This window comes from Zeus faber (assembly GCF_960531495.2).
Source record: "Zeus faber genome assembly, chromosome: 17".
Classification (NCBI taxonomy): domain Eukaryota; kingdom Metazoa; phylum Chordata; class Actinopteri; order Zeiformes; family Zeidae; genus Zeus; species Zeus faber.
The window spans coordinates 15,879,368-15,896,869 of record NC_137204.1 but is presented as its reverse complement, the minus strand read 5'-3'; the positions used below and the strand labels follow the sequence as shown (position 1 = coordinate 15,896,869).

At 45.2% G+C, this 17,502-nt stretch overlaps 1 protein-coding gene across 1 annotated transcript in view; it reads left to right on the top strand.

Moving 5' to 3' along the window:
• astn2 (astrotactin 2) overlaps positions 1–17,502 on the top strand; it is a gene marked incomplete at both ends in the record, with an annotated part of 347,495 nt that overhangs the window by 176,766 nt on the left and 153,227 nt on the right. The window contains 2 exons of the mRNA XM_080017621.1: positions 10,785–10,869; positions 11,506–11,580. Of these exons, the coding sequence (XP_079873747.1) occupies positions 10,785–10,869; positions 11,506–11,580 (160 nt within the window). The remainder of the gene's footprint in view (positions 1–10,784; positions 10,870–11,505; positions 11,581–17,502) is intronic.

Sequence of the window (17,502 nt, the reverse complement as noted above, 5' to 3'; positions counted from 1 at the left end):
CGCCTTTATCTTTGGTTCCAAGTTTTTATAGTTCCAGAGACCATCAGTATTTGTCAGCTTTATACCTCACTCCATTTCCTTTACCACCTTCCTCCTGGGTCAGGGTCTTGTGGGGCGGGGACACTGGTTGGGAGGCCCAGAGACTCCCACATATACAGTACACACCTTTAATAAATGGTGTTGTGTTTTTCGCTAGGGTTTATGGCACAAGCATGATTGTTTTCTGCATATAGAACGAGGCCAAAAAGAAAAAGCAGCAAAACAATCAAACGGGTAACAATATTTTAACCATCGGCCAATAAGCAATAGGTATGTCGTAATGCAAGGAATGCGGTAGTCATTACTGACACCAGTGCAATTCCATTCGTTTTGATAACTAAATATGTATAATTATATTAATAATAACAATATACAAGATGCAGAAAAAAGAATAAAAGTCCTCCCCGTTATTAAAATAACTTTCTCAAACTTTAGAAACTAATGTGGTATCGCTTCCATCCATTCAAAACTATTTAAAGACATTTAAAAGGCAAAGTGCTATTCGGGGAAGAGGCAAAGTAATTGTGCACAGAGAGTACAATGAGGTTTCTTTGATTCATGTCTGGCACTGCGCTCTAACTTTTATGCATCCTGTGTATTGCATTTTTTTTACTTAACAAATTCTACGTCCTTTTAAAATGTTTTTCTTTTGCAATTTGTCTTAATGCTTGTGATGTGTTGTGTTATGTAGAGCATTTTAATTGCCTTGTTGTTTAAATGTGCTATAGAAATAAACTTGCCTTGCCTACACACCGATCAGCCACAGCATTAAAACCACTGACAGGTGAAGTTAATAACCTTGCTCATCGCGTTCCAATGGCACCTGGTAAGGAGTGGGATATATTAGGCACCAAGTGAACAGTCAGTTCTTGAAGTTCATGTGTTGGAAGCAGGAAAAAGGTCGAGCGTAAGGATCTGAATGACTTTGACAGGGGCCGAATAGTGATGGCTAGACGACTGGGTCAGAGCATCTCCAAAAGAACAGGTCTTGTGGAGTGCTCCTGGTATGCAGTGGCTAGTACCTACCAAAAGTGGTCCAAGGAAGAACAATCGGTGAACCGGCGACAGGGTCATGGGGGCCAAAGGCTCACTGATGTACGTGGGGAGTGAAGTCTAGTCCGTCCATTTGCTGAAAAAGGTTAATGCTGCTATGATAGAAAGGTGTCAGAACACACAGTGCATCACAGCTTGCTGTGTAGCTGCAGACCACTCAGAGTGTCCATGCTGACCCCTGTCCAGCGCCAAAAGCGCACGTGAGCGTCAGAACCGGACCATGGTGCGATGGAAGAGGGTGGCCTGGTCTGATGAATCTGATGAATTTCTTCCACATCATGTGGACGGGCGGGGTCAGGGTCCACAACTTCCAGGGCTTAAAGGATCTGCTGTTAACGTCTTGGTGCCAGATACCACAGGACACCTTGAGAGGTCTTGTGGAGTCCATGCCTCCACGGTTATTAGTGGCGGTCTCAGTGTTGTGGCTGATCCGTGTATATTTCATGTAGTTAGCCAGCCAATATTTAAGTGAACTAGTTTTGAAACTCAAATTGGAATAAAAGTACAACAAATAGACACACACAGACACGAAACTGAAACACACAGATCTTTGTACGGTAGGTGCCCCCAGTGGTGAAAATGCGTTGGTGTGGGGACATTGAGCCAACCCTGAACCCTAAACATGCCATGAGCTACTGCCACCTATGACTAGATGATGTGGATTCATAGATGAAAACACTGTCACCGTGGGTCGTAGTGCTTGGACTTCAGCGTAGCCTTAACATGACGAGTACTGCCGCTTGCTTGAACTTTAAATACAGTGGGATGTCTCGGTGAGATGTGTTTCTCCTTTCGTTTGAAAATGCTTCCATGGCGCCGTTTAAGCGTCCGCGGCCAAGCCCTTGAAAGTCTTTATTTCCCGCACACACACACACACACACTCTCTTTTCAACGCATGGATGTGTTTTCCATCGTCTGTGTCCCGACGTCTCAGGTTTTGTGATATCCCTAATAAGCATTTCAATGGATGATGCCGTTGCGTCTGCTTTGATGGTTTTATCTCTCGCCCGGTGGTCTCCAACGCCGCGTCTCCAAGAGAGAGCAAATATTTACGGCGATAAGAAGTGCAGCGGAACCCCGATAACAATGTTATTCCCTTCTGTTTGGTCTCCACAATGATGTAAAATGGATAGAGAATTCTGTTTGGGGGGGGCGGGGGCGGTGTTGAAGTAGCGGGGGCTCCGCTGTGCACATGGACAATTCATTCTTTTTTTAAACAGCAATAGGAAGACGCATTTCTCAAGATTGTGAATTAAAATGTATGCACATGCTGACGCTGGAAATACCGCTCGGATGAATAAATTGACGAACACTAAGTCCCCTGCACGTTCCTTCCTACTTGCAATGAAAAATAGATAGATGGATAGATAGATAGATGGATGGAGATATCACATCAGGAATTAGGCAATAATAATACTAATAATACTAATACACAGGGTCCAGGTTAGCTGTTATGACTTATGTCACAGGATGTGACATAATGACGTTCAAGGCCCGTATGCAATGCTGTAGATGTTATTTAGGGTGGAGGGCTGAGTTTGTCACAATGCACTCTGAGCCACCATCACAGGGCGTTGTGTGGGTCCAATTTGTGGGAGGAGTTATGGCAAAAGGCTAAGAGAGAAGTACAAAAATGAGGGAGAAGGCAATTACAGCTAATGCACGGTGAGCGTTTTATTGAACAGTTGGTCAAAGTAGTCGGACAGAACACAAGTTCAAAATAACGTCAAGTGGGTGAGTCACACACCGCCGCCGTCCACCTGTGCTGCGTGTGTGTGAATCTACAAGTGCGCAACACCATCCCTGCCGAATATTTGCCCGTGCATCACCAGAAATAGTTAATAAGCATGCATCGTCATTTACCAGTAATCTGTGAATTGATTTATCAGTTGGCATGGCGACGGTATATTCCGAAATTCCGAGTCTTAGTGTTCAACACCAACACATCCATACGCTTCAGCATATGCTCATTTGAATGTTGCGTTACAGAAGGTATGTCTTTGGCAGTTCTGCGACGCCGATGTCATCTCTTCCTCGAACGTTGTCTTTTATTCTACCAGATGTTTCCGCGTCCTGATGGAGGCTCCTTCCTTTTATCACCGCGTCGCCCGGGTCACTTGCTGTCCATGTCAAAACGATTTGGGTCTCGCTCGTTTCTGGAGGCTCCGAACCGGGCTCATCACCCTGACGAGATGAGCCTCTGAACGCAATTGAAGCGCACTTCATTTGCGTCAACCTTTTTGAGAGAGGTGTTGCTGCAACTTCTTTTTTTTATTTTTTATTTCTGTGTTTTTTGGAGACGGGATTTCACAGTTTGTCACGGCCCTTGGTTGAGAGGTTTTTGGAGTGGAGTTTTCAGAGCTTTACTCAGAGGTTACAGAGAGCATTTATTTATTTATTTATTTTTTTTGAAAAGGAGAGCGGCTGACCTCTAGAGCAGCACGTTCTGCTCCATTGTTGCCGTGGAATTGTGGGCTTCTTTGTGGCATCTAGAACCCCAAAACACAAAAGACAGTTATGACTTAAAACATAGACACAATAAATACATGTTCCTTGCACTGTGTCATTGCGTATGGATATTGTTATAACTTACTATAATTCAGGAAGCTGGTATACATTGATATCGCTGGAATGGCTGTACATTCTGAAGATATACATCTATTATTGCGCAACCAAAAGGAATGCAATTAAACTAAAATTGTGAGAATTTCAATTTACCTCTCCAGTGAACATGCTTCTTTCTTCTCTCTTATTTGCAAAGTGATGTTGATCATTTACACGGAGCTCTCTGACCAATCGTAAAGTGATCCCGTGGTCTTTGCGTCAGCAGCTCAAAAGTGGTCTATTGCACCTTCATGTTATTACTGGTATAATGGTTAATGTTATAACTATAACTACCACCTACTGAGCATTGCACTGCTGCCTCACAACAAGAAGGTCCTGGGTTCGACTCCCGCCTGGAACGCTGTTGGCACCGTGCTCCGGCGGGTTATCTCCCAAATAGGAGCCTTTCTGTGTGGAGTTTGCGTGTTCTCCCCGTGCTCGCGTGGGGTTTCCTCCACCTCACGTCAGTAAGGACCCCCACCAAAAACATGCACCCATCATCGTCTGACCAGCGATGGACACTCGTCACCTGGTCCCCGGTGCTGCCCACTGCTCCTGGCCGTGGCCCCAGAGGAAGGACAAGCCAGGATGGGTCAAATGCAGAGGCCTCATTTCACTGGCCACCATCCAAAGCATGTGTAGTGTGGTGTGCTGTGTGACGATTAAAGGTTCTTCTACCATTCAAGATGACATGTTACCAAATTAATTGTCGCTAATGGAACATACAGTATGGCTTCTTTTACAACTAACTACAATTCACACACACCTACCTCGTGTTTAACAACAATTATCTCTACCCTTCTGTGCTTCTGCGCTTCTGCTTATGAACAGTCTGTCAGAGTTTGTGTCTCACATTCCTTTAGTTAAAGTCCAATCGAATAGTCCAGTGAGAAGATTGAATATCTGCAGTATTTACACATGGCAGATTTAATGTCAGGCAGTCGACTGAAAACAATAGGGGGTCTCCGCTCCATTTGGGGGCTGGACTCCTAATAGGAAAATAAAAAAGAAAATGGCAATATATGGAAAATGTAAATAAATATACAGTAAACCTAATAGATGACTGTCCAGAATAAAAGGTATTGCAATATACACTAAACCTGATGATAAACATCACATGGGGTTTCCTCCACCTAACGTCAGTAAGGACCTCCACCAAAAACATGCACCCATCATCGTCTGACCAGCGATGGACACTCATCACCAGGTCCCCGGGTGCGTCCACGTACGCTGCCCACTGCTCCTGGCTGCCCCCCCGGAGGAAGGACAAGCCAGGATGGGTCAAATGCAGAGGCCTCATTTCACCGGCCACCATCCAAAGCATGTGTGTGTGTGTGTGTGCATGTGTTGTTGTGTGGGTTGTTGTGTGATAATTAAAGATTCTTCTTCAAATATAACCCCAAAAGTAACAGAAAAACAGTGAATAATAAATAAAATAAAAATGTGATAAAGAAAAAACAAACAGTAAAAATGTGGTAATACAATAACTAGAGTGAACCAGAAAGCTAAAGAACCTAACGATACAAAATGGTCGACAATAATCTTAAAATAAGTCTACAATAAACATTATGATGAACATTACATTGAAAACATTAAACATAAAGCCAGAAAATTGTAAAACCAAAATAAGATAAAATGACTTAAAAAAAAAAAAACCCCAATGAATAAATGAAAGCTAAAAAAGTTCAACAGGAAACAGAAATGTTGGCAAGATGCCGCAAAAGTGTACCGCCAAAGTACACCTCCGTATCAACAAATTCCCCTTCCGGTCGTTGTGCGATCTGCGATTCATCTCGGTGTGTTCCACCGTCGGCGAGAGCCGGCGGCCGCCATTTTATCGGGTCGTTCCATATCTGTCTATCGGTCACTTCCGCCCGGCTTCAATGTCACTCGTGGTGACTGCCGGTGCTGGTGGCTCTCCATCCTGGCACTCTGGGCTGGATGATCAATCTCCCCTGCCCTCACCTCCCCCCCCCCGCTCCCTTGATCTGTTTCGAGATAGTGCAACAGAGGTCAGTGGATGAGCGGCCCGATCTCACTGTCCTCGGTACCCGATAGCTCCCCCGGATACACCTACGTGTTATTGAGCCCGGGAAGGGCTGCGGTTTATCCTTAAAGTAAAAACATGCCCGCACGCACGCACGCACGCATGGACACATGCACGCAGTGACACGCACACACACACACGACCACACAGCAATCCTATACACGAGCCAAGACAACCTAAGTTATCCTCTCCACACCACAATTCATCCATATCTAAGATACGGCTAGAAAGAGTGTCTTATTTAATTGGTACACACACACACACACACACACGCACGCGCGCGCACGCACACACTGTATGCGCCTGTGCACATCAATCCACTTTGCTATAAGTGCGCATTGATGATGAATCCACTCAAGGTCTTGCAGGTAGAATTGCCTTTTCCCCCGGGAAATAGTGCGGCGGGCATGAATATGCGCCGGGGTCAACAATAACTCTTTGCTACGCCCACGCCGTGGACCTTGGAACGGTGAAAATTGCCCGCGTGGTCCCCGCGAGATAGAGGGAGAGCGTCACGGAATGCGTCGTTCATCATGAAAGGCCGGCGACAGGAGTGTAGACGGGAATGGAGTGGCCGTAATTAGTTCCCCGGAATTCAGCGGCGGCTGCTTGTTTTTATTTCCTCCCGTTCGCTCAAAAGCGAGGAGAAGCGACCGAGAGTGCAAGGAAGAATATCATATTAGAGCGGTGGAAGGATATTTTCAGCTCCGATAAAGCTTTTCCGATACACAGGGCGCTATTAGCCACTGTGGTACAGCCCAGGCGGTGACGTGAAGGTTTTAGGAGAAAATGGAGAGTAGTTGTGGAGAAGCAGTCGTTGGATTTTTTTTCTGTTTCTTTTTTTATTTATGTGATTTATTTTGGTGTGTGAGGAGGGGGAGAAAAACATAAATGTAGTGGTTATTTTTAGCGGACACAATAACTCCTTATTTATCATCTGTATAGTGGACTGCAAATAAAGGATGCATCCAAATGAATGAGGTGTTACTCCCTGTTCTCTTTGGCGCAAAGGAATGATCCGGGAGACGGCGTCACAGTGCGAGCTGTGCGCCACATGCAAAAATGTAATTGCCGGGGGAGAAGAGCCATGGCACCCGTCTTTATAGATTCATACTGGAATAAGCACACGTCATTGGAGGACAAACAACTGGATGCACCCGCTCGTGAGTTTCTTCCCTCATTTTTCGGCGCCTTTTAAAAGTTGCTTCTTCCGACGAGGGGACGAGCCTCCTCCTCTCACCCTCGCCCACGTCCCCGAGTCTTCTCTCCTGCCGCTCACGGCGCTTATTTCCTTCTTTTTCTTTCTTTTTTTTTCGGGCCGCGTCAGACACGTTGAATGACTCCCCCTTTATTCGGGTGGCAGGTATTCGTGGCGAAATGGAGTCGAGCCGGTCACCCCTCGTGCGGCTGACGTGCCGCTCATACCCTGCCTCGGTTCGTTTGTTTGAGTCATTGTCTTATCACATCGGACGAGGAATATTCCCGAGTGCGCGGGAAAGTGGGGGGGGGCGGCTGAATCGGTGGGAAATAGAAACGAGGAGCCTCCAGTGATGGATTCCCGTTCTCGTTCGGAGCGCTGATCGGCGCATCAGCGCTTTCGCAAACAGGGAAGCGAGTCGAGGGGTTGTTTACCCATCGCCTATCCAAAGCCGACTTACTCGTTGTGTTACTTTCATTTTTTTTCAATTATTATTATTATTATTATGATTTTTTTAACATTACAACTCGGTTAAAATATTTAACCTATCGATTTAATGGAAATGCTACGCTACGTCGGAAAGGCAAGACACCTCCGATTTCGGGCCACAGGTGAGTCTTGCTGTGCGAGAAACACACCCTGCTTCCGAGCCTTCCGAGTCAGCTTCCAGAGATCCCACTGGATGTTTTCCGAATAAAGATGAATGTTGATTCAGTTGGTAATCGCGTGTGGTTCCGAAAGCTCCTGCTTGCAATCGGCTGAAATGAGAATCTACCGGCGAGTCGATGAATAAATTAGTCGCTGCACTCTCGCAGTTCATTAACTCGCAAGTGTACGGTGAACCTCGGAACTCGCCCGATGAATTATTGAGGACGTCCTAATGAGATAGGAGTGCTGTGGCCCGAGCGAAATACCACTTTTTTTTTTCTTCATTTGTTTTGATGCCACAGTGAGACGATTGGGCAGCCACCTTCTTATCGATGGCTGGGCCGTAGTGTGGGGCCTCATTCAAGTGGAAGGTCCACGATATCCAACCATCAACAACAAAAAGGAATCCACTTACTCCAACAGACTTTTGCATGCATTTCCTTGTTCTTCATACTCAAATTTTGTATTTAACCATGGAGACTTTGCCAATATAAGATCGATACGGATTATGCAAACATAAGCGTCTCCACCAACCGTGTAGTTTTCTGGAATTGATTTCAATGGTGTTTTTAGATACTGAAAGTATCTATCGATCTAGCCGCCTGTCTGTTCGGCTGTCTGTCCGTCTGTTTGTCTGTCTGTCCGTCCGTCTGTCTGTCCGTCTGTCTGTCTCTCTATCTTAGGGCTGCCAGATGATTAAAACAATTAGTCACGATTAACTGCATGACAGTGGTGTAGTTGATCTCAATTACTAATGACTTATAATAATACTCAAATTTGACCGGAAAGAAAGATTTCCATCAGCACTGTGTCTCGTGAGCTACAGCCATGCTATGATTTGATCGTTAATTTGAATATTTCTACCATGGTTAAAGATGTATCGCATTAACGTGTCCTTATACACACATGCATGATATATAGGCATACATAAATACATAGTCTCGTGGCAGTGGTACGGTGACGGACTGCGACTAATACCTCAAGCAGCGTGAGTCAATCACAACTCTACCTTATTTTTTTGACATACTGTATGTTTTCCCTCTTTGGATATTTGACAAGCCCAAGTCGTTTGAGGGAACACGGCGTGACGACAAAGGAATGTGAGGGTAAATTAATGCACCTATTTTTTGTTTTTTGTTTTTTTACTTGAAGAACAAAGTGCTTCCGCTCACAATTTACCCCTCTGATTCTTTCATGTCACTACCTGCTGTGACCTCTGTGGGAATTAATAGTATAATATTCTTTCACAGCAGTATTTTCTTTTTTTTCTGCCAATGCTAACCATCCGGTCACATGAGACGGCGTCATTTGGCACAAGCAAAAGCTTCACGAAATCATTATTGGGTGAAGCTTTATTTCACGAGGAACGGTCTGCAGTGGAGGAGAAGCCCGAAATTAACCAACCCCCCCAAAAAAAAGATGTCATGAGAAGTGTGAAATAAGCCTCTTTGCTCCTCGGTGCCCTTGTGGAGTTATTGACAATGGCTATAGGAAACCAGTCAGTTTTAATGTAGAGCATTAATATTTATCAAAGAGGGACAAGTCATTGAAACCACATCAGTAAATCGACTGTATATAGCATCAATTCAATGTCACTGTTCAATATTCATCCATATTTTATGGTAAATGACAGAAAATGGCATACGACGCTCAATGCCAGTTCCTGCCGTTCTTGGGATCATACTTGGCTGTCCTTCTTCTTTTTTTTTTGTTTGATATTTCTTTAGGTGTTTTCTTTTTCATTATGGATCCATTTAATGCCTTTCGGCAGATGAAATTACCAACCGTGGTTGGATCCTCGCGTGCAAACACTTTGAATCCCGGATGGATAAAAAAATGTGTGGAATGAAAGATGCGTCACGCTGTTCATTCTCGGGGGCCAGAGAGGGATCTGATTTGAGAAAAAAAATTAAAAAAAGGTTATTTGGCATCCGTAGCTCAGAAGTGCACGATTACAGTATATCTACATCCGAATGATAAATATGACAAGATAGCCAATGTCCAAGCTATCTTCGAGGTATTATGGGAGCTCAGATCTTATATAACCCCGTAAAACCTTTATCGAAGCCTTGATTTTATTGTCATGCAATAAAAAAAAAAGAATAACAATAAAAACAAGTGAGTAAATGATCCTTTCTAAGCAACTGTGTGTGCTGTATTCATATTTCGATAGACCAAGTGTGTCACATTGGTCCCCTGAATCTGCATTTGCAGCCGTTTATTTATTCCTTACTCGACTCGGCTCACAAATGGAAATCTTAATAATCCCGAGGCAAGGGCACGCTTCTAAGTAGCCGAGAGAGAACTCGCTCTTTCTACAGAGGAATGCATTTTAGATCAAGATGAAATTATTTCTTTTTATAGTTAGAAAACAGGGTCCCTTTAAGGTTATTATCTTCGCTTGATACTTTGTGATCTCGGATGCTTAGTGTTCTTGTTTGTGCAGCATACGGGCTGATGTGTGTTTTGGAAAAATCGATGTTCCCTGGTGAACTCTAAAGGACAGGCATTTTTGAATGACATGCCATACGCCACCGCTGTTTGTTTTTCCTTCTAATAATTGAATGACGCAGCTGTGTTTATTTTTGACATTTGAGTAACTTATAAGACACCACGAAATAACCAGCGACCAACGAGAGACGTCAACGTCTTTTGGTCACATTCATTCTGTCATTAGGCTTCCAGTGCGTAACACTGGGAGTCAGTAAACCAGAAAGAACCAATAAAAAGGACCCGCCGCTTCCCCTCTCCTCCGATCCCACTTGGTAGAGCCCAAACTGCCAACACCCGGTAGAGTACGAGGCGTTCATTTGCGCTCGTTTATGTGAGACCTCAGATGAAACAATGATTAGGAAACAAAGACACTGGATCATCTATCAAAGAGACTAGAAATCATACTTGAACAAATGTATTTATAAGCTCCAAAATTCAGTGTACAAATGCGTTAATACATTATTATAATGATAATTATTATACTAAACTTAGGCGTAAGGGATTTGCACCTGATTTATTATGGGGTGAGTGCAGCTCCCTCGCGGGGCCTAGGATTGACATTGCTCTGGTACCGCACTGTTTAGCTCCCTTCAACCCAGGTGGAGGGTGAGCTGATTATTGATGAGCACGGTTGGAATGGAATGCAAACAGGTTAATTTATTAGCAGCCGGCGATAATTGTGTTTTTTCCCTTCATCTGCAGGAGAATGTAGCTGTCACGAGGGATATTCCCCGGACACCGTGCATAAACACCTCTGCGTCCGGAGCGACTGGGGGCGGAACGAAGGGTAAGTCCTGTCTGCCTCCCCACTTCCACATCTGCAAACCCCGCTCCGGCCACTGCAAATCGCAAATCGCAGTCGAGTGCACGGACAACGTGGCCGCGCAGACACAAAAGGGATGTTGAATATGAAGGAGGAAAACATTCCGTGACACCAACAGGACGCCGACGGGGAAAAAACGAGATTGAAGAATGGCAGATGCATTTAGGGAAAATAGGAAATGAAACCAATGCTGGAAAGAGAGTCAAGTCGAGCGAGGCCCCTCTCTGACTGCAATCTTGCACACGGACAAACTGGCGGGCCAAAAAGAGCTGCACAATGAAGTCGCAGCCTGTTGTTATGCAAATGACCATGTCATCATTTGGCTGTACTCCCTCCTCGCCGATCACAGATCAAATCCTCGTTCGCCGGTCTGCGAGGCAGGGCAATTCCGGCTGTGAAGCAGAGCTCTCTTTTGATTCGGTGACCTTGCCTTTTTTAGCTTCCTCATCGGCAATGCAGAATGTATTCAGGCACGCATGCACCGCGCCGAAAAACGGGAGAGGTCCACGTCCGTATGGATACCAGAACATTACCGGGCTGCATCAGAAGCGAAATTGGCCTATTTAATCCGTTGTCCCCTCTTTTTTGTCCTCCTTCCAGTCCGTGGCCGTACAGCAACTTAGAGAAAGGCTACGACCTAGTTACAGGAGAGCAGGCGCCAGAGAGGATATTCAGGTGAGTAACCATGAATTTTGGAGGCATCTTCTGGGTGAATGTTTTCTGCATGGGTGTTTGTGACCGCTTGGATGAATTATGGGATTGCTGTTTGGTCGTGTGTGTGTGTGTGTGTGTGTGTGTGTGTGTGTGTGTGTGTGTGTGTGTGTGTGTGTGTGTGTGTGTGTGTGTGTGTGTGTGTGTGTGTGTGTGTGTGTGTGTACCGCCACCAGACCTCTGGTTGGAGTGCTCCACCCATGGGCTCTCGTGTGAGAAGAACAGCCTGAGGGGTCTGTCCGAAATGGAGTCCTTCCAAATGCTTTTACTGCCACTTTTTGTGACATTTTCTTCTCTTGACGGGGTCGTCGTCTGTGACATTTTTCGAGTGAGAGTGGTCCAGAGGAACTACACACTGCAAAACATGGCCTTTTTCCCTTCAGGAAGATCTCGAAAATCCCCACCTAGAATCCAAATGGCTTTTGAATTGTTGTTCTTGTTACATGTTGGACTTTTATCTCAGAGGCTCTTTCCATTCAAATTGCTGTGGTCTTCACCGACGTTTTATTTGGAAAAGAGGAGACGTTCACTTCAATTTTTTTTTATCGTTATTATTTGTGTATTCATTCTTTCATCCATTCTTTCGCATAATTAGTTCCCCTCTTTAAAGATAGACTCCTGATTTGGTTGCCCTCAGCAACTAGTATTGTCTGGTCTGTAATAGTCCATAATCTAGTATATTATATGTTATATTCTATTTCGAGTAGATAAAGCAATTAAACATGTGAATCGAAGTAGAATCTTGACAGCCATTAATGGGATTTTACACACTCCAGTCTCCATGGCTCCATTTGAGGTTATGTAACAGTATGGTTACACACCTCACCTTTAAATGCCTTCTGATAACACTATATCAAATCATGCCTTTTTTAAATTCACTTTCTTTCGCAAGTTAGACTCAATTTTTCAGGCCACCTTCCAGGAGGTTTCGGTTTCTACGTATATTTGTTGTGCAACAACCCCATACGTTTCCAGTCCATGGAGATCAAGGGAGAGCTGGCTCTCAGATGTTGAATAGAACTGCTTTTGAGTGTAGAAATGAGGATGTCTTAAGTAAGAAGATGTGTTTTCCCATATACCATACATTTTTTTTTAAACATAGTAAACTACTGAATCTAGTTTCGGTTCTGGTTAGATGCACGAGAGCTTTTAATTCCTGCTTCAGGTCCATCATAGCGTTGCCGCTCTGCTAAAGCTGTCAGGTGACTAAGAAAAAAATAATACATGAGGTTTGATGGCACGCCGCCAACCGCCATCCATCTATTTGCCAAAGTGCTTGTTCCAGGTCAGGGTTGCGGTGGCGGCGGGGCCAAAAGGTCGGACCACACAGGCTTTAACTCAGCAAGTGAGGTCAGCTCCGTCTCGCGGGTGGGGGGCGTGGCGGGGCGGTGCCTAACCTTTCCCCATGTCAGCTGAGAGACCTAACTCCACCAGCATGTGCTGGGAATGTAAGGACAGGAGACAATCAGCAATTTAATAGCCGGGGTGGCGGCCGTTGGAGCTTTCCCTCTATTTCAATCTCACCGCTGTCCATTTTTCGGCTCCCATCGTCTAACTCCATGGCTGCAAAGCACTGCCGGCCCCAGCACACGCACATCCCGAGTGAACCCGAGTGTCAACCTATGGTTTCTGTTTCTATATCTAGTCTATCTATATCCTCTGGTATTTAATGTACAGTGTATGTAAATAAAAAAAGAGTCAGTTTTAATATTGCGTGTTCTTTCTGTGGTGATGCATACCGTCACATTTTTGTACCACACTGTTTCATGCCACAATATATTGTTATATATTGACAAATAGAGACAAATATATGTGACAAATATATTGTCTCCACCCACCTCTGCCTACTGTGTAATACGTCTACTGTGTAATTCATTGCGCAGTACAACCCCTACTACATTCAGCGACTGAAGATAACCACAGACGGTTGCGTATTGCTGGGCAAAACATGGAGAACTCAGATTGGCTCCAATGTCAAATTCTCCCATGCCAAATAAATGATTGAATTATGTTTGATTCCGTTCTCATGCGTGTCATGCCTCGGACTGGGCGCACACTCTTGGTTTTGACAGGGACGTGCCCAGTGTAGCTCAACTGGGAGTGTTTCATCCCTGCGAGGTTCCCTAACCTCTGCTAAAACTGGAGGAGTACAGGATGGTCTCTGGGGTCTTACTGCCTGTCAAACCCATCATCCTGTCAGAGTATGAAGCCAGCAATCCTGTGGGGAAAAAAAGCCCATTTGAGCTTTTTTTATAGCACAATCATGTTATTTCAGATATAACCCATATTCTATTACTATAGGTGAGATTGACCTTTAACCTGAGTAATACATTGGAAAACTCATTCTCACTTCGGAAAGCGAGGGTCCATCAGAAAACTCTCACTCACTCTTTTTCTGTATGACCTCAAGATTTGTCTGGACAAATACAACCCACTGGATCCAATTCATCAAAATGTGAGGATTAGCAGACAGCTCTGGCCCTCTCTTCAACCGTGTCAAGAACACATGGACTTAGATGTGATTACTTCAAAGTATATCAAGGACTTTCTCCCCAAGGAGCTATGGGCCCAAGAACACTTCTGAACATCCTTGCTTTTGAATATGATAGTGGAGAGTTAGGGTCAGGGAAGCCAGGTCACAGGTGGATCCCAACACGGGCATTGAAATCTCCACTGTATGAATAGCCAAGGAATCAGTAGGATGGAGCACCACTCCCATTCACTCTAAGTAGCTGTATACACTTGTGCTGTCAAAATGATGGTTCGAAATTCGAAGTTCGAAAAAATATGCAGCGTTTCAGCAGAAATGTATTTTTTGTTTTATAAAAATGTCAGGCGAATACGTTCACACGTATTCTTTTTTTCTTTTTTTTTTTTAAATATGTACATGGAAAAACATAGAGACATCAGACGACAACATGTTTCGACAAAGTTTTTTAAGTCAATTAAGTCCAGGAAAACAACAATTTGGCACGTGGCCTATTCCTGTCATAGTTATGGTAGTAAATAGGGAGAAAAGGAGAGGTGTTGGGGGTGTGTTCAAATGAGTGTCCACCAGCGAGTGTACGGGACTTTTCCCAATAGGTTCTGGGGTATAAGGTCGGTATTATATTGTAACGCCTCCAAGCAGCGCAAAAGGCCCCAAAGCCACCCCTGAGGCCTGTGATGGTACAGACTTCCCATTGCCGCAGGAAAGCCCTGAACACCCTGCGCTGCAGCCACAGAAGACCCCGCAGCCCCCAGAGAAGCCAGAAGCCCACGGAGCAACACCACTTGTGGCCCCGAGGAGCATAACCTAGTCCCGGAGCGGGCGAGGAGACCCTGCATCCCTGAGGCCCACACATACAACCCACCCCCACGTGCAGGCACAAGAGGCAGGCGCAGAACCAGGGCCGCAGGTGCGGACTGCAGGTCCGGAGCCAGGTCCCGCACCAACAGAGCGACACCTGTACCGCCCGCCCCGCAGGTGAGCCAGCGGGGCCCACCCTGCATCCCGCACAACCGGCCAGACGGCCCATCCATCTGTGCTCAGCGCAGGGCACCTGGATGTGCTCTCCGCAGCCCCCGCCAGGTCGCAGCACGCCAAAAAGCGGCAGGCGTAAGCCGGGCCCACTCGGCAGGGGGCCCACCCGGCAGGGGGCCCACCCGGCCAACGGCACCCCCACCCCAGCCCCCTGCCACCCCGGAAAACCCCATTGCTCAATGTGTGCTGTTGGCAATTGCAGTTAAAATTGCGGGGTGTGGGGGTGTGGAGTCCTCCATGCAAGCTGAACCCGAATCACTTGCATCCCTCCTGCTCCTGTCCAGATACATTCTCTTTGCGCGCCCAAGTGAATAAGCTTTGTGTGTGAATAAGGGGAGTACCCTGTTGCCTCACTGGATTTCTATCAACGCCACGGCCAAAGCAGGCAAGAATGACCGCTTTAATCGCGGGGGGGGGGGGGGGGGGGGTGACCAAATTGCGGCCAGAAAAAAAACAAAAAACATCATTGAGTCATCATCACAGGCTGGATTCGATCACGGGCCGCTGCAAGTGTTTTGCATATCTGGTTGAGCCACCAGGACAAATAGCCCTTGGCGCGCCAGCAATGGGGCATCCGCGCTCCGTCGGTACCGACCCCGGGTCACTCTAACAGTGTGTTTTTATTTTAGATGTAGGTAGGTTAAGTCCCTCACATTTATATTCAAATGTATGTGTATTTTCAGAAGCAGCATTGAAATGTGATTCTTTTGACAGCCCCAGTATACGCTGAGCTGCTAAAAAGTGTCTAAGCACAAACAACCGTCAGAATTTTGAGACAACCCTCTTATTCATTGATAAACCTCATCACTTCAGCATTCAGTCTTGAGCTTGTGAGTGTCCCATCATCCGCCTGAGGCTTCTCATGTACATGAATCTAAGAATGGGAGCGAGTCCATCCCCATTTGAGAAGTTTGGTTCCAGTGCTGTTAGTATGTTTGTTTTGTTTACAGTCACGTTCCGCATTAAGATAAGATAAGGAAAATGCAGGGGGGACTTGCAATGTGTCTCAATTTCCAATGTCCATTCTGTTCATGTCTAGTGAGTCCTGGGTTACGTGGGCAGTCCAGCTACCAGGTGTTTGCCAGTGAACACCACCTCAAGGCTTGGCTCCATGATTGGGCCCTGTTGACCCTGTTTTTGGCAGGGTACCCTATGTTATGATTACTCTTTTCATGGAGGTCCATTTGAAGTGTTTTTCCTGGGCGTTCATCCCAAAAGCATAACGCTGCAGATGCACAGCTCGCAGCATGGTTAAGTCTTCTACAATCAAGGAAGAGACCTCCCACCTTTCCATTTCCGAGAAATCTATATAAATATAACTATAGTCAGGAATAGATACATTCGTTCCAGTGCCCTGATAATGAAACAGCATTATTGCCATCTGCATGATATAGGGTTTGGAGTGCAGAATCAGGAAGGCTCTTTCAGCAAAACCTCCAACATTACACCTCTAATATGGAAGAGACTAGAACCCATAGTCATACTGGCTTGATGTAGAGTAGCTTGGATTAACAAGGTCAAAGTCAGACATTAGGGAACTGGGACGATTGATGATAAGGTATTGGAACCTCTAGAGCAAACCACTTGTGGATAAGACCAGAAAACCTGGAAATGCTCAAAGCAATAAACGCAATCTCTCGCTTTTTCGTGTTCATAGTCATGAAAATTAATCTATTGAATCGTGTCCCAGAGTACGGTTGTTTGACCTTTTTTTGTGCTACACATTCAAAATCTAAACAAATTCGTTTGAAGGGGGAGATTTTCACAGACCATAGGAACAAATTTGTTTGAAATGGGAGATTTTTTTCGTGCTATACAACCAAAATGTAAACCTATTCATTTGAATGGGGAGATTTTAAATGGAAATTCAATTCAAGGTTGGTCGAGAAAAGGGTTATACTGTATAGTCATATCCTCAGTATGAATTCCATTTATAGATACAATATAACTGGATATAAAGTGTAGTGTAGTGTAGGGCCCAGGGACCAAGTCTAGCTCTTTGCCAGTGCTTTGGTCAGGGTCACCAATACAAGTAACAAACATGTTATTTGATGGTGGAAGGAAACCGGAGCAACCCCACACAAACACGGAGAGAACCTTCAAACTCCATACAGAAAGGACCTTGGACAGCTGCGATTTGACTCCATGACATCGTTCATAAAACATGTTTTCCTTAAACCAAGGTTGATGTCATACAGTCTTGTGGTTTCTGAAGGATCAAAAACGGATTATCATATACATTGCATAGTATTTGCACAGTTGTTTATAAACGTTTCAAATGCTGAACCCTAATCCTAGAAACTACAAAAACGACTGTGGGATCGGACCACATGGCTAGACTTAGCTCCCCATGCACATCAATG